This window comes from Aulonocara sp. 'chitande type north' Nkhata Bay, linkage group LG20 (genome assembly GCF_057382095.1).
Source record: "Aulonocara sp. 'chitande type north' Nkhata Bay isolate Kocher_YH1m ecotype deep benthic linkage group LG20, A_spYH_male_GT1.1, whole genome shotgun sequence".
In the NCBI taxonomy this organism is placed as follows: domain Eukaryota; kingdom Metazoa; phylum Chordata; class Actinopteri; order Cichliformes; family Cichlidae; genus Aulonocara; species Aulonocara sp. 'chitande type north' Nkhata Bay.
In genome coordinates, this window is record NC_141363.1 from 702501 (window position 1) to 730111 (window position 27611).

The window sequence follows — 27611 nt, forward strand, 5'->3', positions numbered from 1 at the left end:
ATCACAAAGGACCTGCCAATCACAGCACGGACAGCCAGATAGAAAAAGAAAGAAAGAAAGATGGAAAAGGAACAAGAGACAGTTGAGATCTGGCTAGCAGTCCAGGAGCATGGGTATGATGTAAATTTCCATGTGTGTCACGGGATTTGTGTTATGAGTCTTCACATGCTCCCCTGGCAGAGGGGAGAAGCACTCTGAAGAGACTCCACTGGATGCATGTCAAGAGTATGAAGTATCTCACCGCCAGCTGTCAATAAACATACAGCGACACAGACAGACTCACACCAGCGTACACACATATATAGTTTACACACATACTTGTCTAACTCACTCCATCCGCCCCTCTTCCTCGTTCTCTTCCTTTCCTTTTCTTAAGGCTTTGTTGTACCCTATCCAAGGCAAGCACCAATGAAGTGTTGCCGAATATAAAACACTCCAAAGGGAGACAAATGGGAACCACACTTTTGTGCTTACAGCTTCCCATGGCTGTGTTTTACTGGTCTGAGAGATCAGGCCTTGCCTCGGCCTCCTGGCCGGTGATTTATGGCTGTGGATAAGCTTTATTAAGAAGAGAGGTCGTAAAGATGATCTCTTCTTTCTATCACCCTTTCTTTCTTGATCTCCTGCTTCTCTGCCTGCTCTCTTTCGCTGCAGCTGGGTGATTTATCGAATTCGCTCTGAAGCATTTATCAGACACATATGAAAACACGCACGTGTGACTGAGTGAACACACACAGATGTAAAAAATACTGTATACACAAACGCACTTTCTCAACTGTTGTGAAGGAGAGCTTGAACAAAGACAGAGAGGGAGAGACCCGATAGATCCAAACAGACCCAATACGTACAGGAATATCTCCATCTTTACTTATTCAATACCATGACCAATTTAATCTGACCACAAACAGCCTTCAATCCCCGAGGAGTGCCAATCCGCTGCACTTAATACACTTATCCCAGCACGACCGGCCAAACCAAACCAAACCAACTCAGCAAACACGCCAAACCAGTTCCAATCAGGGTGAATTAGGATCTGCTGATGTTTAGTAATCTGTGCACACCCCTGCACAGCGCCGGTCCAGTCCAGCGCTGCCTGCTGATAGAAAGCAGAGCAAGTGTTTTTGGAGAAAAGACTTAAACACATCCTGACAGCACATCTGCTGGCCTTGAACATCCCCAGAGCTGGGAAAGGGAGCATCACACTGCACACACACCTACACACACGCACTGATGTGTATAATGTGCGCAGATACACAAGTGACAGACAGCAATGCATATCACAAACACAGATAGCGTAACAGACAATTTGTTGTTAATGTTGCCTCATAGTGCTGTGGCCTCTACATTTTGGCTGGCGGGGAGACAGACAAGGACATCCAACATGTTTCTCTGAGAAAAAATAACACACAACCTTTTAAACAATGTGGAGACTCACGTGGGAGACAAAAGGAAAAGCTAGAGTTTGATATATAAAGCTGAGAACTGTAGGAAAGGATTACGACATATGCAGTCGGAGAAAGACTGTCTTCTTTTTAGTTTTGACAAAACATAACACATCTTACACATTCTACAGCTGACAGGGATGCACGACTAAATAATACCTTGTTACTTATGATAACATAATGCTAATTCATGGGTGCCGGTCAAGCTTAGTTGGATGAGCAGGCGACCATGTGCTGCGTGGCTGATCTGTCTTTCCTTCCACTTTCCTGTCAGTCTTCACTGCATCTATCTAGCAAAGCTGAAAAAAGGCCAAAAATAACTATGTATATAAAAAAAGATAATGCTAATTCACAATACATTTCGTAATGCTTCACTATAGTTTCCAAGCTGGACATAGTCTCGTACATTTCATGGAAAAATCATTCCCTGCACAGGTTCGGATAAATGTTTTTTTCTGTATCCAGCCGAGAATGTTAATGTTTTTCTAAGGTTTTAATAACTGCACAGCATAACCATAAATGCATGTTCAGCATGGTCTTCAGAAATATCTGTCATCACAGTTGAACAATTTGACCAGTAATTACTGTGTGCAATTTAACTCTTACTAATTCGAGTCGAAATTGCTCCAACAAAATCTCAACAAACAGATAGATGAGTTTTAAGAGGAATGCTGTCATTTTATTTCCACGTCTCCTGTTACTTTAGGGGGAAAACGAGCACCGTGATTCCAATATTCTCCTTTTACACATGATTCCATTGCATGCATCTGACGGGGGGGGGGGGCTCTGGATAAGTTGATGTGAAATATGGTACGATGAGGATACTGGCACTAAAGTTGGAAAGGAAGATTATGTATAAAGAAAAATGCAACTATTATTATAGTAATTATTATTACTTTATCATTTCTTTCAAATTATTTTAAATGCATTTGCAGAATTAAAATCCATTTTTAATGCTGAATTAAAAATGCCCAAAAGTAAACCTAAGAAGAAATATGTACTATCCTAGCAGATTAAGCAACGTCCTACTGTAACTGTACACCTGAAGCTGCTCCTCACTGAAAGCTTCAACCTCTTTCTTTTCTTTCTGTTTTTGGTGACTTGAATCGTCCCTCTTGGTTGAGAAAAGGAAAAGGAGCATGTGTCTTTGGAAGATATACAACCAGGATTATTGTCACTAATGGTCCCACTGAAGACCTTCTCCGGTTGGAGACGCTCTATTTGTCCTGAATCTCAAGTTACCATCTAGAAAAGCTACAGATGCATTAATAAAGGTTAAATCATCTTATTGGGGGCACTTAAGTTACCAGAGCACTCGCCAGGGTTTGATGTTTCTTACGTTCTGTCACACTAATCGGGGAGCAGAGCGCACACGTACGAGATCTGACACACACATCCACACAAAGAGTCAAAATACAGCAAAGAGAGGTTTAGCAGGCAAGAGCTTAGGATATATTTCCTAGAGCATAAAGCATACACACGTGTCCCAATGAAAATATAAGAGAAAGGCTTCAGTCAGGCTGTAACTTGAAACAGATGTTTATCGCCAATAACCTCTAATACAAATATGAGCTATAAAATTCCATATAAGAGAAATAAAAACTCCATTTTACTTTGTCAAAGTCATTGCGTTTTAAAAACGATGCATTTGAAGGCGGCATGTTGCTGAGCACACAGCTTGTTCCTGCTAATCCCAGCTCTGGTGTCATCATTGCAGATTATACCCTGTCCTCTGAAGCAGGCTTCAGCATGTGCGGCTGGGCATGGGTGTCTCTATGTGAGGGTCTCGCAGTATCTCCAGCCACACCACAGTCCTGGCTCCGAAAGCGGAGGATACCCCGCTGACCCTCTGGGGCTGCACCGACAGCGGACACACATATACACGAGCACACTGAGACACACACAGAGCTCTGAGCTCCCTGGCAGTTCCACAGCTGGGAGCAATGAAGGCCCCATTGCAGGGATCCAGAGAACACCCCACAATTGCCTGACAGAAAAGCCCAAATTGTTAATGGGGACCACACTCATTTTCCCATGTTTAAAGGAAGCCTTTTTTCCACCTCTCTCCCTCATCTCTAAATGCCTCGTATTTCAAAACGCTCACTGTGTGTGTGTCTCTGATGGATTACTCTGGATAAAAGCGTTTTCAGCAGACAACAAATGATTTAAATGTGCTTCTCATTATTCAGGATGAAGATGAGAGCTAACAGGATCGTTCATTTTTCATAGTTGTTCTATGGTGGACAGCTGATAACCAGCGCTCTTATTGTTGATGTCGCTTGTAGCTAATTGATGTTTATGTGTCTGTTTGTGCATCCCATACTTGACGCAGCCGTCGCAGTCAATGTTGCCGGTGTTCTCTTTGATGGTCCTCTCGGAGATAAAGGCCGGGTACTCTGTGTCGCACGGTACCTGCATGGTCCGACCTGTCCTCTGAGCTGCGAGGTGGGAAGAAGGAAGGAGAGAGAAGGCGGCGAGAATGAGCGAGACATTCAGCCAGAGATGGTGGAAAAACTTTGAACCACCCCTTTCAAAATCAAATAATAGCTACGCAAGGAGTTACGCAAACACACAGTTAAACACACCGCGTCCATGTAAATATTCACGTTTGAAAGAAAACAGCATTTCTGCACCAGAGCTGTCTCTTGTCCTGCTGGAAATATTTCCAATGTAAATCTAGGCCAGTCATTCTCACAGCATTGCTTGAACTTTCCTGCCACCCAGAGGTTTGAAATGACCCTGCAGAATGGTCGCTTTAAAATGTCATTAAACCCTTTTTAAAAAGGGTCGACATCTTCCAAACGTAGTGTTTTCTTTTCACATAAAGAAACGGTTTGAAAGCTGAATCGCAGCGCGTTACACATCTTTGCAGAGAGGCTTGTAAACGTGGGTGATTATGTGTGTGATTTGGATGCTGCGGTTTGATTATTAAGAATCAGGAGTGCAGCACGATTCATTGTGTGTGTGTGTGTGTGTGTGTGTGTGTGTGTGTGTGTGTGTGAGAAAGAGTGCACTGTAAATAAACTATATGGATGTGAGAACGCAGCCTACATGTATAAAGGTCAGGGATTAGTTCAGCTCGAGAGGTTGTGTAGATTGGGTTACGGCTGCTAAATGATGGTGTTTCAGCTGTGTGTCACAGGCCTGCGTCTTTATTGTGAAAAGATATAGAAAGTGCTAAGACCTGAGGCCAGCCAGCTGTGAAATTGTCTCGACTACTTGGTGAGCAGCGATGCCCAGCTTCACTTCATTCAGGATTAAAGTGTGCAAGGAAAGCATTTAGACGTAGACTTTCATTTTGTGGTTCTTCCTCCCCCCTGTTTCACACACTAAATATTTTCATATTAGTTTTGGCAAGAATTAATGCTCCAATATGATGCTGCTTAGTGAGGCTTTCATTTCAAACAGGCGAACGGTATTCGACACTCCATAAAGCATGAGGAATCACAGCATTCATAGCCTGGCAATAATCATATGTGTGCGATTTCATGGAAGCGAGTACGAAGGAGCAAAAACAGAGAAAGGAATGAAATACAACCAGAGAAAAGGAGAGAACATGATAGACTGGCTGACACATGAGAGAGAGCTTTTTCTTGTGTTACCAAACGGCTGTTGCCGACCACCATCACCAACATGGGATAAGACCGTACAGATCATAAGATCACATAAAATAACCCCTCTGGACGCACAAAGAAGATTGTGTGTACAGAGACATGTATACAAAAGCTCTGAAACGCTGAGGTCACTTGAGGTAATGGTCTGTTTTGCTTTTTTCTCTTTTCTTGCTTTTAGGTTTTGGATTGTGCCTCTTTATTCTGTTTTTCCAGTGGTCACACTGACTCAGACCAACAGGAAATGGAGGGGAGATGGCAAGGATGAAGACATGAGGCCAGTGGTAGGGACGCTGGGTGTTTATTCTGTATGCAGCGTCGTCCCCTGTGAACTCAAACATAAGTATAAAGCAGTGCGTCACGTTTTTTTCTTTCGAAAAGAGCAACAGGATGAAAAAAAGGATTTTCAGTGAGAAATTAGACGCATTTTTAACTGCGACTCTTTTCTCTGTTTTGCGAGGCAGGAAAGATCAGACTAAAAATAAAAATAGAAAATCTACACGTATTTCAGAAGAAGCTATTTTACACAGTCTGAGGTAGATGAATTCAGTTTTCTTTGCTACACAAAGTGTTTCTGTTTGATTTTTCTCTAATATGTTAATGAGAATATGTTGTTGTTTGTAACTGTTAAAACAACTGAAGACTTTAAAATAAATGGATATGAATTCCTTCATGTAGACAGGATCAACAAGAAAGGAGGTGGGGTGGCACTTTACATTGATAAAAACCTAAAGTACAAAAGAATGGGAAGAATGACAACTGTTATTGATGGAGTGATGGAATGTTTATCAGTGGAAATAATTATAGAAAAAAGGAAAAACCTAATTGTCAGTTGTATATATAGAACACCAGGATCTAAGATTGAGATATTTAAGGATAATATGGAGGACTTATTTACAAATATAAATCAGAAAAGAATGTTTATTTGTGGGGACTTTAATATTGACTTATTGAATCCAAATCATAATAAGAGTACAGAAGAATTTATTGATTCCATGTACAGCATCGGTTTATTTCCACTGATAACAAGACCGACCAGAATAACATCTCATTGTGCAACTCTATTAGATAATATATTTACAAATATAATAGAAGGAAAGATAAAAAGTGGGCTGTTAATCAATGATATAAGTGACCATTTACCAGTCTTTGCATCTTATAAATGCCATTATAAAGTGAACAACGATGGACATAAGATTATTTACAAAAGAATAAGAACAGAGAAGACCTTAAATTGTCTTAGAAACGAACTTTTAAAGCAAGATTGGAATATTGTATATGAACAAACAGAAGTTAATAAAGCTTACGAAGGATTTTTAAGAACATTTAACACATTACTTGATAAAAACTGCCCAGTAATTGAAATCAATAGGAAACACAATTATGCAGGAAGACCATGGATGACAAAAGGACTACAAAATGCCAGCAAAAAAAAGAATACCTTATATCGAGAATTCATGAAAAAGAGAACAATAGAAACTGAAATGAAGTATAAAACTTACAAAAATAAATTAACTAATATAATGAGATCCTGTAAAAGAGAGTATTTCATTAAAAGGTTAGAACACAATAAAGATAACACAAGAGATATATGGAATGTATTAAACAGAATAATCAAAAATGAATCAGGGAATAATGATTACCCTGGATACTTTATAGAAGGGACAAGAAGTATTAATAACATGGAGGAGATAGTAAATGGCTTTAATGAATTCTTCGTAAACATAGGGCCAAAACTGGCAGAAGAAATAAAGGTTGATGGAATAGAAAGGGACACTGGTGAAAATATTGAAAGGAATAGTAGCTCAATATTTTTAAGAGCAGTGGAAGAGAAAGAGATTTATGACATGGTTAGAGGACTTAAGAACAAAACCAGTACAGACTGGAATGATATTGATATGGTAACGGTAAAGACAGTTATTGATGGTATCGTAAAACCATTAAAATATATATTCAACTTGTCGTTTCAAAAAGGAGTTTTTCCACAAAAAATGAAAGTTGCTAAAGTTATTCCCATTTACAAAACCGGTGAAAGACATCATTTTACAAACTATAGACCAGTGTCAATACTCTCCCAGTTCTCTAAGATACTGGAAAAACTCTTCATAAAAAGATTTGACAGTTTTGTGGAAAAATATGAATTAATGACAGATAGTCAGTATGGGTTCAGAAACAACAGATCAACAGCTTTGGCACTGATAGATTTAATGGAAAAGATAACGGAATGTATGGATAATAAGAGGTATGCGCTCGGAGTTTTCTTAGATCTAAAGAAGGCGTTTGATACTGTTAATCATGAAATTCTATTAAAAAAACTGGAAAAGTACGGGTTTAGGGGAGTGGTTTTGGAATGGTTAAAAAGCTATGTAGGGAATAGGCAACAATATGTACAAATAAATGAATATAAATCTAATTTGATGGATATAGCTTGTGGAGTACCTCAAGGTTCAGTACTGGGTCCAAAAATGTTTATTATGTACTTAAATGATATCTGCAGAGTATCGCAGATTTTAAAGTTTGTAATATTTGCAGATGACACAAATATACTGTGTGCAGGTGGGGAATTGCCACAGGTTTTGGAAATGATCACACAGGAATTAACGATATTAAAGAAGTGGTTTGATATAAATAAATTATCATTGAATCTCGATAAAACCAAATTTATGTTGTTTGGAAACCAAAAGAAAAACATCGAAGTAGAAATATGTGTTGACAATGTATATTTAGAAAGAGTAAATGAAATAAAATTTCTTGGGGTGATCATTGACCACAAGCTCTGTTGGAAGCCACACATTACTTATGTTCGGGGGAAATTGGCACGGGGCATTGCCGTCCTGGGAAAAGCAAAGCATATGTTGGATCAGAAAGCACTGCACATTTTATACTGTGCTTTACTACTGCCATATATGAGCTACTGTGTAGAGGTCTGGGGAAACACATACAAAAGTAACACACAAACAATAACTATAATACAGAAAAGGGCCATTAGATTAATAAATAATGTAGGGTACAGGGACCATACAAATGCACTCTTTGTCAAAATGCAAGCTATTAAATTCCAAGACTTGGTGAAGCTTAAAACAGCGCAAATAATGTATAAAGTCAGAAATAAATTGCTTCCCAAAGAAATCTGTAAATTGTTCATAGAAAGAGAAGGTGGGTATAACTTAAGAGGGAAATGGAATTTAAAAATACAAAGTGCTAGAACAACTTTAAGAACTATGTCAATCTCAATTGCAGGAGTTAAATTATGGAACAGTCTAACAGAAGAAATAAAAGACAGTCAAAACATAAAACAGTTTAAAGTAAAATATAAAAACCTAATTTTAAATAAGTATAAGAATGAAGAAAACGGGGTTAACCCAGGATGGTAATGTTGCTGGTAATGGTGTTGCGGTTCTTTTTTGTTTTTTTGTTTTGTTTTGGTTTGTTGTTTTTCCATAACTTGTGTATCTGCAAATATACACATTCTGTATTTTTCATATGAAAGAAACTATACTGTGGTGGGGCTTGCTAATTTCTTGTTTTTGATTTATGTATGTTATGTTTTGTTTTACTTCATATGTTTATATGTTTCATATGTTGTTTGTTTAATTTAAGACAAAAAAAATTAAATGAATGAGAGGTAAAACTTGAGGGGGTAGGGACAAATAAGTAAATACTTCAGCCTACTCCTTTTCAAACAAATAATGGAATGATATTTTGTAATGATTGTGAAGGCACATGTTTGAAATGTTTGAAATAAAAATGAACTGAACTGAACTGAACTGCTCATCAAATCCTTTTTTAACCTGTTTTAACATTTAAAATTCAAAACCAATAAAAAATGCACTTCAATCAGGCTTAAGTGACAATATTAGTTTAAATATATGCAACAGAAATTTAAAATAAACTCTGAGCCACTCAGTAACTCAACTCGTTAGCTAATTAGTAAATTATTTTTCTAGCTCTTTGGATTATAATCATTAATAACCTTTTAATGACAAAATTATTTTCAAGTTTGCATCTCGTATGAATTCTTTTCCAAACGCAGCAGATTTGTTTATAATAGATTTGAGTGTTTTTATAACATTACAGCCACTGCAGTTTGTCCAACATTGTTATAACTGTGTTGAGACAGCGGTAGAGTGCATGTGGATGCGTGAGTGCTGTTTAGATGGAAAGCCGGAGATCAAGCACATCCCCAAAGAGATTGTTCTTACCTTTAGCGGTGAGGTCAGAGTACCACCAGCTGTACAAGTTGAACTCAACCAGGAATCTAAATAGGGAGATGACATCAGCGATAATCATAGCCAACATATGCTGATATAATATGGTCTGCATACTAAATGGTTTCTCTGCAAAGTAGAGAGCGTTAAATTGTGTAATTTTGCAAATTATAACTTTAAAAGTGAAAGTAAATAAATATCTACAGACAACCTCTTTTCATGTTAAGTTTCAATTACAATTTAATCTGCACTCTATACAGTTCTGTAGAAAAATACTATATTTTAGAGAACAGCACATTAGCATTAACTAACTGAAAATGAACAGATCACTTACAATATTCAGACTGACTATATGCACATTATAGATACTCAGGTTCATGTGGGTTTGTGCTCATTTCCACACAGTGATATCAACAAAAGCACGTCTTCACTATGACAGACTGTAAAATGAATACTGACAGATCAATCCTCCCATGATGCACTGTGGCAACAACAGACCACCCAGGAAGACTCCAAAACCACAATGTGGCACCACAGGAAACATCAGGTAGCCATTACTGCTCATGATCACAGAGGATCATGTCAACGTACATGTGGAGACACTCGTAAACAAACATACAGTTCATACTCACAAACACACATTTAATCTAAGCCCTGCAAAGGACATACATGCAGCAAACTTATGTTATTAGAAACAGACATGAGACATTCTCATATACACAAAGTCTTACATGACAAGCTCAGTCAGAATCCACTTCACAGCTGAGAAGAAAGCGAAGTAGGGCTAAAGAAAGGAAACAGATATCAGACACATGTAGGCCCAGCTTCGCACTGCATGGATTACAAACAAAGAGGCTGAAGAGCTTCAAAACATTTGCAGGGCTCACGTCCAATAGCGTGCGTCCACTGTCGCTACTTTCCGAATAGACCCAACATAGAGCCTGGTAGTCATATAGAGTCACCCTGTGGACACAACGATAGAAAAACAAAATAGAGAATGAAACAGAATATCAGAAATAGAGATCAGCTAAATCATTTGAGGACAATGCAGCCCTGATAGGGTGATATAAGTCTTGATTCACACACTCTCTTTGGTATTGCATGCCTGTGGGGCCTTTTGGACTGCTGTGTGGGAGCAGGAAGAAAAGATCCCACCTCTGCTATAACTGCTCCTTTGCCTACCAATAATATATTGGATGGATGTGGCAAGAATGGGAAAAGGAAAGCATGTGAAAGCCGAGAGCTTCCTGAGAGGTTCCTCAAAGTGATGTAAGAAGGTGGGTGAGTGTATGTGTGTGTGTGTGTGTGTGTGTGTAGATGATTTGGGGATATTGGGGGGATAACAGAGGATTTAGAGGCTTAGTAGACCCTGAGGGTGTGAGATCTAGGTCTGTCTGGGTGAGGTTATTGAAGGCGTTTCTAACTTGCACACACACGCACACACTGGACACTGTTCTTATAGCCTTTGGACAAGTTCCTGTATACTTGACAGTGCTTTGTGTGTGAACGTTTGTCCAAGTATGTGTGTGATGTCTGAGCGGGCCCAGTATATCCGCAGCCCTGGGCGATGTTCAAACCAACCTCAGTCACAGTACGGGTGACACACAGCTCCAGCACACCGCCAGGAACCAATTAGCACTAAGCCAGGCCACATAATAGCGTTAGCAGCAAATTCAGACCAGTGCAAAAATCTGAGTTTGTGTGCGTTTGCGTGGATGTGTGATTACTTTATGTCAATGTGGGTGTGTACGAATACTCTTCATTTTCTCAGCATAGCATGACTTTTTATGGATTTCTCTTGCTTGGAAAGATGGAGAGGATGTAAAGGGAACTAAAAATAATTCCTGTGCATTTATCTTCATGCTGCGTCTCGGTGCTGACCAATAAATTCAGGCTGGCAGTTGGTTTCATCTTTAAGTCGTCCACTTTAAAATGTCATTAACAAAAAAGAAAAGGCACATTAATACTTTACAGATGGCACTGGGTTAACACAGATCACACTGGAGTCATTAGTGTTAAGATCTGAAGGCTGTTACTCATCACGCTAATACTTCACCAACACCAGTCACATTATTCCTTCATCAAACGTCGACCTCCATTCTAAACAATCCCTCTTCAGCCAACATTAAATATTCAGGGAAAGCACTTGTAGGCCTGTTTGTTTTTATGGGTGGATCTGTAAACTATTTGCTGTCAGCTTTTGATGTTCATCCCTATGACATGCAGGCGTGGTTGTCTACTTGTGTGATCATTTGTCACCCGGGATTTTTATACACTGAGACAGCACAGCACAAATCTCTTCGCCCACGTCCTGCAGGCAGAAGAACGGCCTGGCTGCAGTATTGTGGTAGAGACGTAAACGTGGCCATAAGCTTCTGTGTGACTAGATGTGCAGCTAAGTTCAGATTCCACACATGACGCCACGGAGGAATTACAGTGTGTGTCTGTCTGTTTTGGCATTCCTACTCTGTGAAATTAGGAAAGGTATCCTCTTGGATTAGATTTCCAAATTAATTGCAGAATGTTGCCACCCACTGCTCTCGGCGTTTTCCAGGACACACAGCATTGCAACAAGTCTAATACTTGTGTGTGTGTGTGTGTCTGTGTGTGTGTGTGTGACTTCAGGTTTTGTCCTAATTCTTTTGTTTCGGGGAAAGATTTGCTATAATCCCCTAATGGAGAACTTTGCTGAGTGAGGGGTCGGAGTTCAGCACAGAAAAGCTCAACATGATTGGCCAAGTTAAGAGCTGTCAGCATGAGGGGAGACGTGCTCTCATTCTGTAGCCTCCCTCATATTATGTGCATACATTTACACACATGCAAACACTCACACTCATGCGTACACTTGAGCTGGCATGTTCAAGTACACCCTCAGACAGACACACACACACATGCACTTTGAAATACTCACCTCTTGAAAGAGCCCATCTGCAGAAGCTTATTCATCACAGCCCCTTCTGCTTCACCAAAAAAGTTCCCGGTCTGGGAGCAAAAAGAAAGGCTTTAGTTTAATTAAACGAGTCAGAATAAAGTCTTTATGTTCATTTAAATTGTAAAAAAATTAGTAGTAGATGGATCCCTTTTTGCACCCAAACCCTGGAACTAAACTCATCTTCTTTACCGACTGACCTGGAAATTATTTTAGTTGGTCAGTTCTTTTTTAAAATGTCAGAAAAGAAAAACACGCACAGAAAACCTGCTGATCCATGTCACCATCATAAACTGTCACAAGGACTGAAGTCAGGTAACTGTAGTGCAAAGTAAAAATGACAAGCCGAGGTTTTCAAGCCTCATAATCCTGCTACATTACAAATCATTCTCCACAAAGAAACACGCAGACTTATGGAAAAACAAAAGCAATAAATAGTCCCACCACCACCACTACCAGGTGTGTCTTACCTTTAACATTACATTATCATTCTTTCCAGCTGTCTCTCTATGTTAATGTTCACAAATCCTAAACGTGAAATCATCAGTAAATAGAAAATGCTGGTATGGATCAGTCCTCTCGAAGTGTTTGGTTTTCCCTTGGTGAGGAGCAGCTTTCCTCTGAGACCACTGACAAACTGCCAGGCAGCACTTGCTGGTTGGAGTCACATGTTCTTTATGCAGCCAACTCTGTCATGAATCTGTGTATTGGTGAACATAGGCTGGTGTATATGTCTTGTAACACGGACGAGATTTATGCCCTGATCTAGTTTGTAAAAAAGCATCTTTGAATGCTACGCACTAGCTCCTTGCAAAACCTTTCAGAAAAACTGCACCATCTAACATATCTTCTTATTTTATGTGTTTTATCCTCTTTTACTACTGAATGTTTCTCAGTCCTGAAATTATTGGATTCCTTGGTCTACACAAAAATATGGCATTTGCTTGCTAAAGAGTACTGTTATATATTTTCACCATTCATTCTTCCTTATTCTAATTTTCTTGACTCTGTGGGGCAGAAAATGTGACTCAGCGCTATATAACCTCTGCCTAGTAACAAAATAACAGCTGATAGTCAAAGCTGTTCACACATTCAATGCAACATTTTATAATTCACATTGTTACCTTATTAGTCAAATACATTGTCCCCATTTAATATTGTTATTAAAAAATCGTGACATTTGGTAGCCTAAAAGCTCTGCCACATCCAAATTAAGTTAAAATAAAGCACAGAAGCCTGCAAGTGAGATACACATGAAAAGAACATGCAGGGTAAAGCAAGGGCAGTGACAGCCAGCGGACTGGTTTCTGCATGAGGCAGAGTCAGAGTGACAGCATGTCTGGTGACAGCTAAGCAGAGAGCAGCAGCACGTCTCATTGTGAGCAGTCAAAGGGACAATATTCTGTGTGAGATGCAGAAAGAAAATTACACCGCTCAAAAAAATTGATCATTACGATATATTACAAAGTTAGTTAAATGCCAGTGACATCAATATATACAGTTAGGAAACATAAAGTATGAATTAATTTCAGCTGCTTTGGTGCAAATGAAACTGTTTGGTCAGAAACACACACGAGTGGCCTGCTGGAGGTCGTTTTTTAGAGCCTTAGTGCTGCTCCTGTTCCTCCTCGCACGAAGGAGCAGGTAACGGTCGTGCTGCTGGGTTGATGCCCTTCTGCGGCTTTGTCAAGCTCTTATTGTGTAATGGCCCATCTCCTGATATCCCCCCACACAACTGGGAGTGCTGGGAGACAGCAAAACCTGCGTGACAGCACATATGGACGTGCCATCCTGGAGAATCTGGACTACCTATTGGTCTCATGCTACGAACAGTGACAAGGACACATTAACAGAAATTAGTCGGAGCAATGATCCACGGCTGCTGTCTGTAAAAACCTTTCATTTGCACCAAACCAGGTAAAACTGATCTACAGTCGTTAATCCTTCTTTACAGACTGATAGCCCTGAAGTATCTCCGACTTGCTGTGATGCTGTCATGATGTGTTCCCTTAATTTTTTTGAGCAACAGTTTTTCGAACAGGGACGCACATCCGAGGTGGAGATGACCAGGTACACGATGGATTCAATTTTCTGGTTGCAGTGAAATCAAAATGAAATGTATAACTGTGACAAAAAGAGGCTCTTTCATCCATGTCTCACCAAAGTATAGTCCTCTGCTACCAGAATGAAGCCATTGTTGTCAATTAAGTAGCAGTTAATATTCTGTAAAAGAGAAATATGTGTTAGAGAGTCGGAAGATTCACGGAGGGTTGACTGTGAACGTGAAAACAAACTGACCTCATCATCACAGCTTATGGAGCACTTCCCATCTAATGCTGCACACTGTAAAATGAAAAATGATGTTTGCATGTGTCACAACAAATATTCAGGCTGGTTGGGAACATAAATCCCCTTTGGCCACTGGAAACCTTTAAAGACTTGCGGAATAGGAAAACTAATGGATAGTCAATTTAATTGGACAGGCCGACGACCTTTTGTGTAAAGTTTCAAATTGTTATTATTTCATCAAATGTGAAATATTTTTTCAAAACTCAAACATAAACAACATTAGTTACAGTTTTTATATTGAGCTTGCAAGGTGTTATTCTGCATTTCACATGCAGGTTCTGTGTTAATGCATTTGTACCTGTCTGCTTGCTGTCCAGAATTTCTTCTGAAAAAACTCCAGTTTCATCTGGATGCCCACAGCTGTAAGAGAAAGAGTCACGCAGAGACAGCAGCAGGTCATGTGTTCTGTGTGTTGGGAAGTGCACTGTGATCTCTGTTATACACAACGTTATCCCGCTGGCACAAGAGAATCTTAATATACACGCAGCATCAGAACGCATCATTCATTAACCTCCAATGACGAAAACAGACAAAACAGGCTACAAGGGCGAGTACGCCCCGGACCATACATGCATCAGCTTGTATTTCTGGAAGGCTGAATGTGTAAGTCTACCATGTGTGCAGATGCCACTAACCACACTTAAAATTTCACATCACTCTAAACCAGACTTCTTTCTCTGTGGCCACATGAAATCCATTCCTCAGTCTGCTTCCCTGTTGCTATCCTGACGTGCACTTCCAGAGCTGCTACACTGAGCTGCTCTCACGTCCATAAGCCACATCGCAGCAGGTCCTTAAATGCACAGATCTGACCAGAATTCCTTGCCTGGAAAAAGACACCGGCTGACATTAAATGCGTCAGCTTTTTCGGAGTTGACTACGGAAAGACTGACACATTTACCACAGGCTTTAACTTCTTCTCCTACTCGTCCTCCTCTCGCTCTACCTCATGCTATTAAGACTCAGGAGGACGAGCGTTCTCTCAGTGGGGGTTTGTCATCCTTTAGGTGGTCTGTAAATCTTTAGAAGCATGTCACAGAGCTTTATCCAAAAGCAGTGCAATCAGGTAGCAAACTAAATCAAAAAGAAGGGAGCATCTGAATAGATTTAACAAACTGGATATTAAACTACAGTATGAAAGATACACGGATTGGTGAGTGTAGATGGTTTTGAGTCCAAGTAGTGTGGATATTTGTACATACTAAAGAAGGCAGCATTCAAACACCGAGTGTGTAACAGATTTCATTCCAAACGAAGCAGAAGTGAAACACGCTCGGCCGAAAACACCGCTACAGTTCACCAGACGCACATTTAGTCACCATTCTCATTCACTCCTCCTCCTCCTGGTGCAGTGGTAGCATTCAAGGCAAACTGAATTAGTTTAGGCACACTTCTGTGTTTCTGTCTGATTATGCAGAGAGAAACACACAGTGTAGCGTGTAGATGGGATCAAGATAATAAATATAAATAAATATAAAATGCTAATTTAAAGCATGAAGCCTTCATAGATGATAACATTAGCTTTGCATTTCTTTCAGGATAATTATGTGTTTGTGTGAATATTTAAGTGCAGCGGGGTGCTACTGCATCCTGTTTTAGCTCTTGCCCAGAGGAACAGGTGCAGCTTATCCCATCATGAGCTTTGCCAGATCCTTTCAGCAGCCCACCACTTCTACACCCACATGGAAAACCCAGGAGAAGAGTCTAATTTAAGATGCTGGGCAACAGCACTGGAAACACACGTGATGCTAAACCAGGAAGAGTCCACATCATCAAGACAATAAAAAGATCTTCTCTGAAAAAGAAAGAAAAAAGTAATAAAACAAAAGAAATGGTAAAGGTGTTTTTATAACACAAAAAGATGACAAATTAGTGAATGTATATGCCAGTTAAAGTTATTATTTTCTAATATAGAGACATTAATATGATGGCATGTCTGTTACCTCAGAAAGAAAATCAAGTTAACATAAATCCAGTATGAATGGCAGAGGAGTTTGCTCTGTGCGAGATGGTATTAGGGGTTAAACGTGCACTGATTTGGCTGCTACGGGGAAGCTGGCTCAGAACAAAAGCCCAAATCTGTCTCACTAATGCTCAGGAATTTTCTGTACTATGGGGGAACATTTAATTTCCTAAAGTATGATTTAAGAACTTGGGGGTATTTATGCCCTGAGCTGGGTTTATGAGTCCAAACATGAAGAGACATAAAATCCACTCTAAATCCATCCGATCACCAATCTTGTATAAGTGCAATCCCAGGCAGGGAGAGATGACAACGACTTAAAGTCCACAGGTATTTGGGGAGTCTAATAAGGATTGCGTAAATGTAAATGTCCATCAGTGCAGGACTGCATCTGAATGTTAGTGCTCTTGTGCATAACCAGAATTTGTTGAGCGTGCACATGCATCGAGTCACATTGCAGCTGCAGCTCAAAAAACACCTCTAGAACAAGCATGCACGCATACACAGAACAGAGAGAGAGGAGTGATTTTCACATTTGTTTGTGCATTCATGCAGCAGCAGTTCCACAGCACACGGGGTGGATCATGTCAACATCCTGCAGAATTGTCAGAGGATGAACAGAACAGGAGGATGCAGACAGACTTAACTGACCTCTCCTTCCTGTCTTCTTGTTGCATTAGACTTGATTCACTGCTGTTCAGCAATATAGAAATACTGGAAACAGCTAGTTTCAGCCTCCTAGCAGACACCCCTGTGGTATCAATTTCAAAATCCTGCATCGCCTTATTCTCAAGTTATCGCATTCGCAAGATTTTCAAACCTCTGACCTCATGAGATTTGAAATCAGCCATGATTTTCAGTAGACGCAAATATGACAGCATTTTGAAAATCCTCGCATTCGCAAGATTTTCAGAAAACATGACCTCTGACCTTGAGGTCAAGGTCACTGAGATTCAAAGTCATCCAAGATTTTTAGTAGCTGGACCTTATCAATCAATTTGAAGCTTCTGCGTTGCCTAGTTCTCAACTCATCTGATTCACACACTTGGGCATACACACCATCTGCCTTTAATGGCTACAGAATAAAAGTCTGTTTTGGCTACATTGCAAACATTTGTGAATGAGATCATGCACAGATAGCATCTATGTAGCTTCCCCTTAAGGTTATTTCCACATGCACTGAAGCATCACAGGATATCACGTGATCACATGGTGATAATATGTGGCGTCCTAGTCAGAGGAGGACATGTTTTTTCCTCTGTTTCTTTTTAGGTAACTCGAGGAGACGTTCACACGTTACAGCACAAACACACAGACTGTCTGGGCATATCAACCATACGGGCTTTTAGCAAATACAAAGGTGTCATCACACATTTGAGGATGTATTTGCCTGTGTAGGCGTACAGAACCACTCCAGTGTGCAAGTGAATGTGTCGATTTGTCTTTATGTCTGTGTGTGTGTGTGCAAGTACATGGATTTATGTTTGCCTGCAGTAGTCGCTCAAGGTTAACTGAGCAAACCTTTAGTCATTTAGAACAATAATAATGAATTTAACATAAACTGGTGACACAAACTGACCTCAGGTTTAACATGACAGAACTGACATAATTGTCAGGCCCTTCAGCAGAGGGAAGAAGGGATGTAAATATGGATGGACAGGAGAGCAAATACCACAAAGGGTATTGCAGGACTGAGCCTGCATGTAAGCTTAATCATATTTATCATAATAATCTCTCCAATCCCTTCCTTTGCTCATTTTTTGCTTCTCCTTCAAGCCACCCATGAGTTTATACAAGCTTCACAGTCAATCCATCTACACGCACATACACACACGTATTAAAAAGAAAAATCCATGTAACTATATTGCAACCGCTACATATCCTAATGTGTGTGTGCATGCGTATGGGTGCATTCGTGCATTCTGTGTTGCTGTGCTGGGGGCGTGTTCTGCCAGCCCTTCTGCCCACGGCTCATGCATAATAGCATCCAACCATGCCACAGCAATGGGCATCCTCTGACAATGTTCGCTGCGTGCTGAAGTGTTTGAATATTTGTGCAGAGGCTGCAATCCAGATCTAATTTTGTCTAGTTCGGTTCTTGCCAGAGCAAATAGGAGGTAACGTGAATGTCAGTGAATGTGTTTGTGCTGTGATTTGAGAGGCACAGCTGTCCACTGAGAGATGACACACCATCACACTCACAAATGCAACTGGGGACAGGGAGAGCGAGGGAGCGAAGAGAGACAGAAGTGTTGATTTGGTTTGAAGAGCCGAAATTCAACATAAACGAGCAAGAGGAAATGTAAAAGATTAGGATGCAGAAAATTACAGGCAGAGGCAGAAAAAGAGGTTGAGAGATGGTAGGAGAGCAACAGGGAGAGAGAGATAAAGAGCAAGAGAGGAGAGAGAGAGAGCGCAAGCCAGGGAGAGAGAGGCAGAGCTTTCTAACTCCAGTGATTCCCAGACTGGCTGCCCGGCTGGCACTGAGCTCTGTGCTCTAATTCACCCGATCTGATGGGGTTTCATGCCCTTGCTGCCAGTGCTGGGGGTTTTAAGAGCAACACGGGTTTCTGCTGTTGATCTTAAATCTCTTCTCACCTGCTGACCATATCAGCCTGCACAGATGATTACCAGGACAAGCTAATCTCAGCCTTACTGACGGCTAATGGATCTTCAACTGAAACACCAGTAAATGCAAGTGGCCCAAAGACGACTGGCAGAAATGAGAGGTAGGTGCTCCATCAGAGGAAACAGCATAAAGAGCATTTGTGTGTGTCTGTGTGCGTATATGTAGATGGAAAGGCTGTTAAACTAGAATATTATGTAAACTGCTCCCTGACTATTGGAAAAGGGTTGCTTACGAAAGCTTTTGAATAAAAACTCTACATTTCTTGTAGCTATTTATGTTGGTACCAGGACAACTTAAAATGATGCTTGCTGCAGGTTGTGTTTGTCATGAAAAACTTCTTTGTAGGTGCTTTGGGCTGGAGGGACACATCAGAGCAAAGTGCCTCTCTGTTTTGTTGATCTCGTTCCACAAATGCTGTCAAAGAGCTCCACTGAGCCGCTGCCGTGCTCATGCTTGTATGTTCCCTGTAAGCAGGACCGTTTGTGATCACGTGACTGAATTCATTCTTGCATATGGACAGTCATTTCAGTAACGAGGATGCAATTATCACAGGTCGTTGCACTGTATTAAATCTCAACCCAGCCATGTTATGATGCGCTTTGTTTGGGGCAAGTCAAATAAAAGCTGCAAAGGCAACACCGCCAAGAGCCACTGTACCAAACAAACACCTGACATTAGAGCACCTGCGCCTGGATATCTCCACACTTGTACAACGTAATCCGAGAAGTCCACCAGCTAAACAGAGATAAAATGATGCTTTTAACTGCATGTTAGAAAATAGAAGACTGCGTTAAAATGTGGTTTATTTAAAGAATGTAGCGGTGAGATAAAGTCATTCTGGTGCAAACTGCAGAATGTTTTAAATTATTATTTTTTGCTACCTAATTCATGTTAACGTTCTTTGTGGTTGGTTATTTATTGTGTTGTTAGCTGCAGAGTGTTGCCTAAGAGCTCCTGCAGGGTAAAGACATAATTTATAAAAATATTTGATCAGAGGAACATGGAGCTTCTGTTCCGATGAAAACAGATGCGATGCAGCATGTCCATCTATTCACCAGATATGTTTGTGACTTGTGAGCTAGCTACATTTACAGGCTTGGGTCAGAGCTTCATTTCATTGAGCCTCGAGCTAGTCAAGCCAAGCTATAAATACTGCTGTAATGTTCCAGAAGGAATGGACATGAAGTTATCTCAAAGGGAATCAGACACCTAATATGTGCTGCGTATGGATTTGTGTGTGGGTGAGGGGTTATGCGGCTTTGGCAAAGTCACCAAAGGCCCCTGTCTAAGGGGGTGGGAGGTGGGAGTTGGCATATTAGCAGAAGTTTACTTTCTTGTTTATTATACAAAAAAACAATGCAAAAAAAGCAAAGAAAAAAGTTACATATTCAAGCCAAAAATGACACAATCCTGTATTTTGTTTTCCCCAGATTAAAATATGTTATTTCTGTTATTATATACTACAGAAAATATAGCGACAAAATAAACTGCAAATCATCGAACGCCGTTTTATTTACATGGAGACTAGACTGTAACACTGTGGTGTGAATCAATTGCAATTATGTAACAGTACTGCAGGATATTATTGAACACTTTTGAAAGCTGCAGAATGAAGGGTTACAGTGCACCTTCATTTCTGACACGCAGCTGCAAATATTCCACTTTTACACGTCTGATCCACTAATGCGTCCCTTTGTTTCCACAGCGATACTGGTGTGTGCTGTCCTCTCACTCCTGTCTTTGTCACATGCCTGTCCGAAGGAGTGTAGCTGCAACAGCAACACCAAAGCAGTAGACTGCCGGGGTCGAGGACTGTATGACATCCCGCGACGACTGCATCCAGACACCCAGGAATTATACCTTCAAGATAATCGCATCAGGGGGCTTGGATCAATGGCTTTCAGGGAAATACCCCTTGTTCGCATTCTCGATATATCTAATAACTCTATAACAACAATTTCGCCGACTGCTCTGCTTGGGCTGAGAATGCTGCAGCGACTCAGCCTGGCTCACAACAACCTGAGGGAGCTCGACAAGCGGCTGCTTGGACCTATCCGCTCACTTTCACACCTTGACCTCTCACACAACAGGTTAGACCTTGATGCTAGAAAAAAAAGTTACGTTCCCTGATTTGATTTCGCATGACTCTCATTTTATTTTGTTTCGTTTCCCTTTCACCAGCCTGTGGGGTTTGCCGGGAGCCATGGGGGACAGTTTGAGGAACCTCAGCCACCTGGGGCTAGCACACAACAGGCTGACACGATTAGATCGTTCCCTGTTGGAGGCCCTGACACACCTGGACAGCCTTGCACTACGCAGCAACCCCTGGAGGTGTGACTGCCAACTTATAGGCCTCAAACTCTGGCTGGAGACCTACCTCTTTAAAGGTCAGACCACTATCAGCTCTAGGCAGCGACTGGGAAACTTCCATAACATTTCCAAGGTTCATCCATAACAACGCCTTTCTTGCTGGGCAAAGTGCTGATTGTAATATTTAATCACAGCAGTACAAGAAATGCATGGGAATAAATCTACAGCAAGCCAGAGGTCAGGATGCAACAAGTGAATATTCTTAAAAAGAAGAACAGAACTTTATAAAAATGTGGGATTTCAGCATAAAAATGTCTCCAAATGAATATCCTGCTGAGAATTTTTCATTGAAGAGACTATCAGCGTTAACTGTTAATACAGAGATGGTCATTTCCAGCTGCAATAATGTATATCTGTATACAGTATCTCTGCTCTGGCACAACTTAGCAGCAAGACGCCTGCATAGAACAGACGACGCATCAATGACAACAGATCAGACAAAGCATGAAAGGAGGATGTGATGTGAAAGGAGGTTGCAAAGAAGCTTGCAGACAAGCTGAGCGTTGCTTTGTATGTATTAAAACTTAAAGTTGTACTCTGATCTTTGAGCAGGTTGCATCATATCTCAGACTAATTATAGAGGAAAATGCCTGATTTTGCACCTCGGCCAATGCAGTTGCCCTTTGAAAAACCTGGAAACTATATATATTTATTTATTTACTGGGGGTACTCATGATTACAGGGGAGCTCATCAAATGTCATCTGTATGGGGAACGAGTTAATGATAGTTAATTGTTTTTTTAGTTTTTAAAATATTAAATCAGTCCGCTTGAGAATCTACTGAACACGGTGCACTGCAGCTCTTATAACTGTGGTCTTCAGCTACACAGTGAAGATTAAGAGCTCTTTGTTACTGTGAAACACATTATTTTCCACGCAAAACTAAATCCAGCACGCATTAGATAGCAAAATTACCACTGTATAATGAAAGCCGGGCGTGCATGGAGCTGGCTGGCACGCCTACATGCCTATGTCACCCTGACACAGCTTTCATCTTACAGGCTGAAAATTCTAATTACTACAAAACAGAACAACGAATCCAGATACAATAATGCATGCTTAACAGAAAACCAGTGGTTAATAACACAAGCAGAGTCACAGTGTGTGACAGAGCATGCTTTACAAGAAAACAGAGCGATGAATATTAGCCTCCTAAGACCCGAACTCTTCCTCGGCAGCATTTTGAATTTCTCTTTGATATTTGGGCACATTGGCGCCCGATGAATGTAAAAACAAAGAATTACCAGATTTTTTTTAACCTTATTTTTGTTTTTATGAAAAATCAGAGCCACATATGAGGATATTCGTGTAAAATGTTGATAGAACAGTAGCAGGATAATGTCCTCGTAAGTGGATATCAGGCCCTTGTAGATAAAAATTGAGTATTTTGATCTAAATAACCCAAAATGTGATGTCCACATATGTGGACGCAGGTCCTAAAGTGATTTATGGTACATACAGAAGGCAGTTGACCCATGTTACTCAGCTCTAGTGATCCAACTTCTTTTAATCACATAACACTTGCTAATGTGGCCGTTTACAGTAATATATCCTAGACTAAAAACACAAATATAAATGAGCTAGTGCAAGCTTAGCTGATGAGTATGACTGAGGTTTTCTCTGTAAGCTGCTGCAAAGGATACTTGGTGATTAAGTTATGAACAACTGACACAACCTTCAAAACTCAGTGTTGGTCATTTCTAACTATTAAACTCTGACCCCAGGTGGAGTGGTGGATGAAGTGCTTTGCTCCCAACCAGAAGAAATGAAGGACAGAGACCTGCAGAAGATCCCTTACCAGCTCTTCCATGTCTGTATGACTACAAGCTACCATTACCTATTTGCCAACATACACCACCTTGAGTCTGAGAGACTACTACAAAGTCACACCCATGGCAACCACGCTCATCCTTCTAGCCATGCTCTCCACGTCCCCATGGCGATGGGGGAGGGATTTGGTGGTGGAGGTGGAGGTGGCATGGCAGAGTGCGAAACTAAGCAGAAGCCACGGCCCGTCAACCTGCGGCACGCTATTGCCACAGTGATCATCACCGGTGTAGTGTGTGGGATCGTGTGTCTGATGATGCTGGCTGCCGCGGTGTACGGATGCGCCTACGCCGCTATCATGGCCAAATATCAGCGGGAGTTAAAGAAGAATGAGGAACTAGCGACAGCGCAGGGTGCAGATCACGCCACAGCAGATGAGAAGGAACCACTGGAGAACGCCATCGCCTAGGAGACGACAACTACCCCGAGACTTAAAACCTGGGCCTCAACCCTTTAACCTAATTGTCTGCGGATGTGCCACGCGTGTGCTTGTGCATGTATGTGCGCGAGAGATTATTTATTTGCGAGTATGTTCACCTCATTTCTGAGACTTGGGTAGCTAAACTCCACAGGTATCTATGCACTGATCAGAAGAGTGTCTTCTGCTGTATGCGGGTTTGAAGGACAGGCCAAAGAATTCCAACATTCGTTTTGTCTAAGAAAAGCATATCACTGATATATTTATAACTGTGTACTTGTAGGTATAATCGTGACGCTCTTGTATTTAAAAAATGGACTTTAGAGTTTGGTTGTCGTTTGGTTGTTATTCGTAATTTTGATAACTCATAGTAGGCAGCTGCTGTCAGTCCTGTCGCATCACTGATGTGAGTGTATGTGAACGAGGTTGTGTTTTTATCTGTGACTGAGCGTGTGTGAAAGCGTACTGTACTGTACGCACATATTACAGATGCGTCTGTGCCTAATAATGTGACACAGGTTTGAGGAGGAAGTGTTTTCTTAAAGGATATTTTTCCGTTTGTGACGTTAAAAATGAGAAATTCGCTGAAGCAATAATGAAACAAACTAAAACAACAACACAACTCGGATTCAGCCTTGTTGTTTTTCTCTTCACTTTGTGAGTCTGAATTATCGTCACGCTGCACACACACACACACACACACACACACACACACACACACACACACACACACACACACACACACACACACTAAGTTTTAGAACTACAGGTTTTGAGAACAGTCCTGTTTGTGATTTTATGCTGATGGTAGTCATGTCCTACAATATGTATTATATATAATAAAGGGAAGCGTTTTACCTGATCAGTATACTGCCAGTTAATTTGATAAGGTCCTTAAAATATTGTTTAAGGAGGGGAAATCTGGGGAGATTTGCTCATGCTGGAGAGAAATCAACTCGTGAAATATTATTTATACATATAAAAACATTATTTTAATGTCTAAATCAGAAGAAAACAGTAACACAACTCAATACACTGTTCTGTAAGACAGTGTAAGACCCTCAGGCGAAAATGCCTCCGACAGTAGTTACAGTTACAGTGAAATGAGGGCTATCTGTGTGGATGTCTTTGCCCATGTCAGCTTAATGATCCGCTGAAACGATGGCATATCTGTAACAATTTGGGACTTCTGAGGGAAACATCGGGAGATGCACATTTGACATTATATTTTTTGCATCTTTTATTTTATTACAAGCAAAATGTCTCGAGAAGAAACAGAAAATATGAAAATATATTTTTCCTGTGTCTATTAGAAAAAACTATTATTATCGATTTTTGGAGAGTTTCGATTACTCAGCGCAGTGAGACAGACGAACGTGCAGAAATGCTTTTGGTTTAAATGCCGTGACTTTCATGGTTTTGTGTATATCAGGGTAGGAGACTCACTGCACGTGTCTTGGGATGTGACCACAAACACTGATCCACACGCAAGCGGACTGGAATACAAATGCGTGCCTATGTATGCACATATTAAAATTGTGACTCGATGTCTGCAGGGCCAGTGGTATGTGATGTCATCAGCCTGTCCTGTTAAGTTAGCGTGTTCGCGTATTCACAAGTCCACAGCTCAGTGGAGCGCAGTGCAGTGAAAACTGGCCCTAACCGCCCTACGCTCAATTTGCATTCTAGCCTACATCTCTCCTCCCATCTGACTCTCTTATATAAAATCATCCGCACAGACACCCCCTGCTGCTCTGACAAACGTGATCATCAGTGCCGTACATCAGCACCCACTCCAACAATAAGGTCTTCTAAAAGTCTTGATGCTGACTAGTCATTTGCATTGCTGCTGAGTAGGATTTGAGAGAATGTTGTTATCTTAAAACTACAGTGATCAAGTCATCAGGGTCAAATAATCCTGTGGGCTGGTGTAAACTGTGGGCTGGAAACCTGATGCATACGCTGTGTGCATGCATGTGTGCATGCTTGTGTGTCTGCGTGCGCCGTGGCAGCGCACAGACTCTCCCATCTCTGTCCTTCTGCTCCAGTGGTTTCCCCCTGGCCAAGAATACCCACGTTGCACTGCTTTCATGTCAGCGCATCCAGGCACCGTGAAATAATTTTCTCTCCCACTGCCCTTTTATTTGGTCTCTTATTTTATCACTGCTAGCCCGAAAGACTTCCCTCGTGTTTCTCTCCACATCAAACCGTGTTCTGGGATTTCTCCACTGGCACGAAGCTGGTCGTCATGTGTTGACGAGAGCGTGGACACAGATCCTTAGTCTTTGGTCCTTTGTGTATATTTTCGCCAGTGGAAAGGATGGCTGTACTTCACAAGTGTGCTTCACTATATGTGACTAGAACAATTCATTGATTTAAAACTCTAATCTAAATGTTAAAAACAGTGAGGAAGCAGGATCATCTATACCAATTACTACGAATAAACCATCACAAAACTTTCATAACTCAACTGACCTATACTCACTGTAACACTGACTCTTCCTGTGGCTTTGGGGAGAGTTAGATTATAAACAAATATAACCTAGTGACAGAGAAACCATATGTATGCCTGCATGTCTGTCCTCCTCCCCCTTTTCCCCTCCTTCCATTTATTCTTTTCCTCTGTAACTGAGATAATGGTAACTCAACAAGAGCCATGAACTTTCTGACTGCACCAAGTTGCACTGTATGGGCGTTACATTGTGGGGCTTCTGAGTCACCAGGATGTGAGATGAGGCAGGCCACAAAGAAATCATCTAGGCTGCAATATGCTTTAAACAGACACAGAGGCATAAGAAAAAAATGCACGAAAGGCACTTACATGCAGACTTTCAGCTTTAATTTGAAGCAGTGTTCCACTGATATGCAGTAATTAAGCATAATTACTAAAGGATGTAACAATCTATTGTAAAATGCAGGGGTAAACACACAGACATGGGCAGGGAGTGTTTCACCTCAAAGTGGAAGAGAGGTGTGGGGAGACAAGTGTAAACTGGGGAAAATGAAGCCGTGTAAGGTTCTGTGGATGTGGGTGTGCGTATAGGTGAGTGGGTGTAAAACAAAAATACAGGAAGACACACTTGCGTGCTCGCTTACCTGCAGCTATTGGTGATTTCCTCTCATCCAAAAGCTGAATAGCAGTACTGGCCAAAACAACACTCTTGTTCTCCGACCCTGAAACGCACACAAAAGCACACACAAATACAAACGACAAAGACACGCAGAGTTCACATATCAGTCATATCATAATTCCTTATATTATTTCTGAACTGACCACAGGGAGATTGGAGAGAGGAACGCTGATCATAGATACCACAGAGCCCTATTTATGGCTGCAGCTAACTACCACAGTCCTGAGAGGAAGAGTGCATCCAAGGCAAGTCCGGCGAGTAAATAAGAGGCTTTCAGATCACTTGTATTAGCTGGCACTAATGGAAACCCTGAGGCTGAGAACAGATGAGAGCACATTCTGCGTCTGGAGGAGAAACCCTTTTCTTAGAGAAACAGTTACACTGAATATGCGCGAGGGGCTTGTGTGTATGTGGGTCTTTTTGTGACTCTGTGTGCGTCTGTATTTGTGTTCTGGGCAAGTCACTATGGAAAGGGCTGAACCTCTTCCTAATGTATCTTATTTCAAGCCACAGCAATCAGTGCGATCCACAAGAACACAGCCCAGAATTAATAAGAGAGGAAGGGGAGGTACAGATGCACGGCCAGAGAAAACAGCCAAAAATGGGTGAAAGAGGGACAGAGAACATTTCAAAGGGTCCTTTTAAAACCACATTAGTGTATTCAATTAGTTTACAAAATATAAGCTTCTTTAGAAAATATAATGACTGTGTTTTTTAACTCGTGGGTTCCAGTG

At 41.0% G+C, this 27611-nt stretch overlaps 2 protein-coding genes across 2 annotated transcripts in view; one reads left to right on the top strand and one right to left on the bottom strand.

Annotated features, from left to right (window-relative positions):
* The window catches only part of cacna2d3a (calcium channel, voltage-dependent, alpha 2/delta subunit 3a), a 132617-nt gene that overhangs the window by 2102 nt on the left and 102904 nt on the right, over positions 1-27611 (bottom strand). Inside the window, exons 25-34 of the mRNA XM_086278561.1 lie at positions 26843-26920; positions 14838-14899; positions 14489-14533; positions 14351-14413; positions 12173-12243; positions 10149-10224; positions 9993-10045; positions 9256-9311; positions 3766-3880; positions 1-12 (exon numbers count right to left, since the gene is read on the bottom strand). The exon at positions 1-12 is cut by the window's left edge and continues 104 nt beyond it. Of these exons, the coding sequence (XP_086134687.1) occupies positions 1-12; positions 3766-3880; positions 9256-9311; positions 9993-10045; positions 10149-10224; positions 12173-12243; positions 14351-14413; positions 14489-14533; positions 14838-14899; positions 26843-26920 (631 nt within the window). The remainder of the gene's footprint in view (positions 13-3765; positions 3881-9255; positions 9312-9992; positions 10046-10148; positions 10225-12172; positions 12244-14350; positions 14414-14488; positions 14534-14837; positions 14900-26842; positions 26921-27611) is intronic.
* lrtm1 (leucine rich repeat transmembrane protein 1) lies at positions 18527-24608 on the top strand. The gene is made up of 4 exons (XM_086278563.1): positions 18527-19231; positions 20837-21221; positions 21313-21518; positions 23226-24608. The coding sequence occupies exons 1-4, from the start codon at positions 19195-19197 to the stop codon at positions 23735-23737; spliced, it is 1140 nt and encodes a 379-aa protein (XP_086134689.1). The 5' UTR covers positions 18527-19194; the 3' UTR covers positions 23738-24608.

Excerpts from the sequence above, each read along its gene's own strand:
- lrtm1 (XM_086278563.1), top strand. The coding sequence starts at position 19,195 with ATGCAAGTGGCCCAAAGACGACTGGCAGAAATGAGAG. Across the intron at positions 21,222-21,312 it reads CTTGACCTCTCACACAACAG|CCTGTGGGGTTTGCCGGGAG; the intron begins GTTAGACCTTGA and ends CCCTTTCACCAG. Across the intron at positions 21,519-23,225 it reads GGAGACCTACCTCTTTAAAG|GTGGAGTGGTGGATGAAGTG; the intron begins GTCAGACCACTA and ends CTCTGACCCCAG.